This window comes from Lagenorhynchus albirostris, chromosome X (assembly GCF_949774975.1).
Source record: "Lagenorhynchus albirostris chromosome X, mLagAlb1.1, whole genome shotgun sequence".
NCBI classification, from domain to species: domain Eukaryota; kingdom Metazoa; phylum Chordata; class Mammalia; order Artiodactyla; family Delphinidae; genus Lagenorhynchus; species Lagenorhynchus albirostris.
In genome coordinates, this window is record NC_083116.1 from 65,355,545 (window position 1) to 65,362,697 (window position 7,153).

The following is a 7,153-nucleotide window of genomic DNA, read 5'->3' on the forward strand; positions in this document are numbered from 1 at the left end:
CCCTGCTAATCTATAAGAAAAATCAAACTATTGGGTCTTAAAAACCCTTAAGATTAAAGAGAAAATATTCTTTCTGTTCCCTCATCTCCTTTTCTGCCCAAAGACTATACTTTAAAAAGTACAAGTATTTAAGTCATTTGGGTAAACTTGGTCAACAAGTGAGGATGGGGAATAATCTTAGTAGGGTGTGAACAGTATGGGAAGAGTGGATGGCAGGTGTAGGGTAGGATGGGGAAGTGGTTCATCTTTCCATTTGAAAATAGAACGCACCACTCCAGAGAGAAAGGGAGAGTAGAGCCTCTGGGGACTTAACATCCATGTATGTGAGAACACTGACAAAGATCATCAATTACATCAGTTTGCTGAAAAAGTGACATTGAATTCTGGAGGCAGAAATTTTCTATGCAAATAGAGAGACCATCTTTATTACTAAAATACATATTATAAATTATAGACATAAATATATTCCAAGTGCAACATTTTCACAGTCTTTTGGGAGTAAAAACAAAAAGATGACAGAAAAATTACGTTGCACAGGAGTTCCACTTATGCATAGTTTCAGACCAAGGTAATTTGATCTGTTGTTCCTAGAGCAGATGGCTCCTTTTCATGGAATTACAGGTTAACAGAATAAGTTCCTAAACCAAGAGACAATAAAAACATATAAACCATTTGAATATAATAATAATAAAAATAACAATAATGACAATAATAATAACATGGAAATCACTCCATATTAAAAATATCTGTTGGGGACTTCCCTTGTGGTGCAGTGGTTAAGAATCTGCCTGCCAATGCAGGGAACACGGGTTCGAGCCCTGGTCCGGGAAGATCCCATAGGCCTTGGGGCAACAAAGTGCATGCGCCACAACTACTGAACCTGCACCATAGATCCCATGAGCCACAACTACTGAGCCCACATGCCACAACTACTGAAGTCTGCATGCCTAGAACCCATGCTCTGCAACAAGAGAAGCCACAGCAGTGAGAAGCCCACGTACTGCAATGAAGAGTAGCCCTCACTTGCCACAACTAGAGAAAGCCCATGCTCAGCAATGAAGACCCAATGCAGCCAATAAATAAATAAATAAATGAATAAAAATTTTTTAGAAAGCCACTTTAAAAAAATATTTGTTGGAATAATTGTGTGTACATTTTGCAATCAGAACTCAAATAACTTTAATAGAAAATGTGAGTTCATTTATCTTGAATTGTATATTGCTGTAGTTGATGGTGTTTACTTTTTGAGGGTTTTACTTTTTTCATTAAACCCAGAAAGTGACAAATGGGAGGTTTGGAGAGAAAATTCTCCAAGGAAAGGAGACACTCAAGAGGCTGCTGTCTGGATGGTAGCTGCAACACTACTTCTCTCCTAGTTTAGACTTTTCCCTGGAAATCAGATCCAGAGTTGGAAGGGGAAAAAGGCAAAAAGAAAAAGAAAACAAGCAGAGATCTGAGAAACTGATAGTCATGTTTGTAGATATATTTCTTAAAATTTAGCATCCCCTATTGTAAGAAAATTAGGTGATCACTTACTATATGTAACCTGAAAGGCACTGCTGTAAGACTCACTTTCTTCAAAATATCTTCCTTTCCAGTGTGCTTCAGTGTCTTTAATCCCTCCATTAAAAGTGAGAGATTTACACTTTGAGTTAAAGTTCATCCCTAAGGCCTAGAATTCAGATATCCTTTGGCAAATTAATATTAAGCTAACATTAGTCATTAGTACATTAGTGTGAATAAATTTATCAGTTACTGACTAGAACAAGGGAATAAGACAGAAGACAAAACATACTGATGATGATGAGGGATTGATAAAGTAAATCACAGCATTAAATACAAACTTAGATGGGCAGGCCTGAAGAGAATGTGTGGTCCTAGCTAAGCAGCATAAAAATACTGGACACTTGTTCTCTCTGTATTTTCCTCAAATGATATAAATACTTTTCAAGGGCTTCTGGACTGCCTAATAAATGGGCTATAACCTCAACATTTCCTCTAAGAATGAGGAAATATATCTCCTGGATATATTTGCCTCCTGTTTAAAATAATAGATATGTTTAAAGTGAAATTAATATGTTAATGAAATTAAATCACTGGTCTCCCAAAATGACCCTAAAAAGTGTAATTCATGCTAATATAGAAAATAATAGACACATATAGTATAGACAAGGCCCTTTCATTACAAGTACCCACAAAATTATTACTTCTAATCCCATTACAACACTGAATTATGTTCAAACACAAATCACTTTAAAGCAAAGAGACCAGGCATAATTACAGTTACCCATTTTAAAACACAATTTAACACTCATTTGGAACTCATTTAACACATTGAAATATGTACCTTATGATGAATAATTAGGATATAAATACATACACTATTGCTAGCAGCACAAAGTCAATCTTCTAGCAGGGTATTATCTTAATAACAAAGTACAAGCAAATCAACACTTGCCTAGAGAAAACATTAGAAAAATTTCCATTCATCTTAGATATTAGAATTCATTTTGATTTCACCAGTTTTTTTTCCCCAAATATATTGGTATTGTAACTGTGTGCTTAAAATAACTCCCTTTCTGTAAATATGATGGAGCTCTTCCTTGATTTTCACATTCCTTCCAGATAGGAAGTAGCATGTTTCTTCATTTTAAAGCACACAAATTTTAATTAAAGCACGCTTTGAAACTTAGAGCTTTTTGCCAAAGTATTTTTCAAAGTATTCTAATATTTAAGACCTCAGGTTAAATTACTACTCATATCCTGGGTCTGTTTCCTGCATACTAGTACTAAACAGGTAGGAGGCAAGGCATTTTAATGGGCGTCCAATGTGGCCAAAATTAATCTTCTGCACTTTTCTCAAAAGGGGAAAATACTGACTTCCCCAGATGCTGGGAGGGAGGCTGTGCTGGCCTTACAATGGTATGACTGGGGCAAAGCTGGGCCAGAAAAATTACTGAAGACTCTAGGGTCCACATGCCTGGCTGCCTCCAAACCTACTCTGGCTTGTGAATGCAGCTTGACAGTTGTCACCTAACTTAAAAATAAGAAATAACTTCATCTTTTTGCTCTGGCCTAAACTTAGTGGCCTAAACTTAGTGCACTACTTCTTCCATAGGCTCAGAAAGTGCAGTAACCTGTCAGAGGTACCTTGATGTCACTCTAGAAGCATGGTGGACATTTCTTTTACTTGGCAGATCCGTACGTCTTCAGAGGTGTTCTCTGTAAAAAGTTTAAGAGAATCAGAACTATGATTATCACCTATCTGCTTTCTCCTGGACCTTTAAAGGCAATTTGGGTCACATTGTATGAACTTTGACAAGCCACCTGCCCTGGTTAGATTAAATATGGCAATTTATACAGTCATAGAGAGTATGTGAATTTATTTCTTGTTCTTATTTTAAACATACCAGAGGCCTGAGTTCAGATTTTCATTCTATTAATAGATGTGACAGATGATTTTTCATACTGATATTGAAATGAAGGAAATAGCTATTTGAGTCTTCAAACACTAGAGTGTAATCACATATGGAGATAAAAATGGTCCATGCGGGCTTCCCTGGTGGCGCAGGGGTTGAGAGTCCGCCTACCGATGCAGGGCACACGGGTTCATGCCCTGGTCCAGGAAGATCCCACATGCCGCGGAGCGGCTAGGCCCGTGAGCCATGGCCGCTGAGCCTGCACGTCCAGAGCCTATGCTCCACAACGGGAGAGGCCACAACAGTGAGAGGCCCACGTACCACAAAAAAAAAAAAAAAAGGTCCATGATTTTAACACTGTTTTTGCAGAATAATATAATGTCCATCCTACTTAAAGACAACTAAAATATGATATTGGGATATAAACTGTGATTACTAGTATAAATAGACAATTACATTGCTTCTAAATACAAGGAAACTCAATGTCCATTGTAACAAAACTAAGTGCTTATAATGACTTCAACCTAATAGTCTCTCTTTGTCTTAGGTTCACAGATACAACTGCTGGCTCTAGTTGAGATCATATGTGTATAGTATGTCACTGAAATTTTATAGCTTAAGTTTCAGTCCACATTCAGTTTTTTTTTAACATAGTTCAGTTGTCAAGGTAGAAGTGGTATGGCTGCTCACAAATGATTTTGCATGGAGTTTTATGTTATCATGCAAATCTTGTCTTGAAAGCCGTCTTCTGAACTCATCAGTGGTAAAGTAGTATATGATTGGGTCAAGGCAGGAATTCAGACTAGCAAGACACAAGGCAATAGAATGAAATATTAGAATCACCCTTCTGGCTAGGCAGCTTTTAATTTCATTGGACTTGACCAGGAAATCTAAAGGAAAACTGAAGTGATAAGGTGCAAAGCAAATTAGGAAAACTCCTGCACAGGTTAGAATCATCTTCAAGGCTTTCTTTTTCTCTCCAAGGTCTTGAGCCACAGGATATTTGTCCTGCAGTGATAAAACCGTCTTCCAGGTACAATACAGGACAGTCAGAAGAGGAGTGACAAATCCAATCAACTCGCCAATGGTCATCATGACAACAGACTGGGCTAGATTGACATTCCTGGTAGGAAGATCCACAAAGCATTTTGTTCTGTTGCTAGGGGTGTCATCACTGCTTCGGAGGAGTGGAAATAGCAGACAGGCAAGGCAGATTATTAGCCAGCCAGCAATGCTGATGTATAGGTCATATTTCTGTTTACAGTCGTGGAAGCGAAAGGGGTAGAGGAGAAACCAAAATCTTCGCACACTGATGCAGACCAAGAAGTAGATGCTTGCATACATGTTGACATACTTCAGGTAGAAACAAAACATGCAGAGGCCAGGCCCAAATGGCCAGTCATGATTCAAGTAGTAAAAGATCCTCAGTGGCAAGGAGAGGACTTGTAATAAGTCAGCAATGGCTAGGTTTATCATGAATATCACAGCCCGTTTGGTTTCTTTCATATAGCCATAAAATACCCACAAGGCTAATATGTTCCCTATGAGACCTGGCACAAGAATGACAGTGTATGTCACTGCATAGATGAAGTACCGAAAATCTGTATTGGATCCATCTGTCCCAGCACATGTGTCATTAGCAGGCATGTTTCTTTCTAGAGAAACTGCCTTTGCTAAATGGTGGTTAAAAAGCTAAATTTATAATTTACTGCTGCTCTTTCTAAAAGACTGATCATCGATGGGCTGGGGAGACTGAATATAGAATAACATCCTTTTTATTGCATTGGTCTGGGCTTATATACATGATTTGGGGTTTTTTCAAGTAACTATCTGCATGTTTGCTTTGGATTTGTCTACATTAACTACATTGAAGTCTAATGTGCAAGCACAGATGACAAGCTGTTATAATTTTCCCTTCTTCTTTACTCAGTTAAAAGGCCTCTGGGACATCATAACAGTTGATCCTCTCCCATTTGATCATAAATGTGCCATATAGTAGCTCTTCAAATTCCCATATGATGACAGTCATCTCTTTACTGGTGTTTGGCAGGCTGTTTTTCATTTTTTTGGCTCACATAGAAGGAAGATTTGCTTTTGTACTCAGTGGGTCCACAACTCTTCACAGGTGATTAACTTGGATGGATCATCTTTCTGGGACATTTTCAGTTATGTGTCGTAAACTAAAAAGTGAGAAACAAAGTCAGAGCTGCAAATGAAAAAAAATTAAGCCAATTATTGTCTAGAAATTTTTGAGAAAAAAGCCTATGTGTAGAAAAATCTATTACCTTTAATGGAAAGTTCTGATGTGAATGAGTGTGATTAGTCACAAGTTCCATAAGACACTTTAGAGTCACAGGACAGTATAGCTAGAAGGAACCTGAGAAGTAATCTAGCCCCTTACTACTCAAAATGTGATCCATGAACCAGCATTACTGGAGAACTTTTTAGAAATGCAAAAGAATCTCAGATCCCATCTGGGATTTGCTGCAACACAATCAGCAATTTAAGAAGGACCACAAGTGATTCTTAGGCATATTAACATTTGAGAGGCTCTGATGTAGACCACAGCTTCACAAACATCACTGAGGGTCACACTCATCTGGGGAAGTTTAAAAAAATTACAACTTTCCTTAGATTTTCTAGTGTCTCCCGTAGAGATTCTTATTCAGTACTTAGGGCCTGAAATTTGTATTTTTAAAAAGATCCCCATATGATTCAAATATAGCCAACCCAGCCAGCATTTGTCCTTGCACCATCATATAGGGGCCACTGATTTGTTTCATATCTTCCCCAGATGTCTGAAAATTAGTGGGCAACCACCCTCTCTTTAATTACTTGCAATAACAAGGGTCATTTAGCCACCTCTCAATTATCCAAGACAAAAGACCATGACATCAATACGGAGAATCAAAATCCCCAAAAAGTTGACCCAGCTAGGTCCATGACCTTTGTTCTAAAACGAATTTTAGTTTAGGCACCTGGATAGTTGCCTCAAGGCTGCTGAAATGCAGGAGGAGTTAATTGACTTTAAAGATATGTGGGAAGAACAAAAATGAAGTAGAAATTATAAAACATCCTGCTATGGATTATCAAATCCATGTAGATTATCAAATCCATGTTTGAAGTTGGCTTGATTCAACCCCTGAAGGAATTGTAATTGTTATTATTTTGCCTCAATTGCCTGGTAAGTAAAATAGCACATTTGTTCAAAGATATAATGCACACTTTATTTAAACATGCTGATAAATAGTATGAACTATGCATTCAGATTGAAGGGGTTAAATACTTGAGATTTCTCAGATAAGGAAGTAGAGAGACGGTGTTATAAAATAACAAGAAGCAAGACTGTAAAGAATAACATCGATGTTGAAAGAGTGGTTAAAATTAGAGGTTGTTCAGCTCCCAAACTGAAATACATCTTTGAAATATTTTCACAGGTAGTGATTTTGATTAGGTGATAGGCAAAATTAGGTGGCTGACCAAAAAGTCACAAGCCCTGGGTTTTCAACCTCCTTTTAACTATTTATATAAAAGTCATCACCTGCTAACGTCACTGATAAGAAATCAGAACTATACAAATAAACATCCAGTCAACCTCTAATGAACATTCACCTCTCCTATCAAAGCCAATGACTCTTAAATCTGTATGTGAATCCTGAGCTGTAGCTCTCTTTCCAACTATATATAACACCTCTTCTTTTGGATATTTCATTACCATCTTAAAATTCAACATA

General features: G+C 37.5%; 1 protein-coding gene across 1 annotated transcript; it reads right to left on the bottom strand.

The window, feature by feature from the left end:
- Positions 1 to 4,064: 4,064 nt before the first annotated feature.
- GPR174 (G protein-coupled receptor 174) lies at positions 4,065 to 5,066 on the bottom strand. Its single transcript, XM_060136771.1, has one exon. The coding sequence runs from the start codon at positions 5,064 to 5,066 to the stop codon at positions 4,065 to 4,067; it is 1,002 nt and encodes a 333-aa protein (XP_059992754.1).
- Positions 5,067 to 7,153: the final 2,087 nt, after the last annotated feature.

Coding starts and splice junctions, on each gene's coding strand:
- GPR174 (XM_060136771.1), bottom strand. CDS start 5,066: ATGCCTGCTAATGACACATGTGCTGGGACAGATGGATCCAATACAGAT.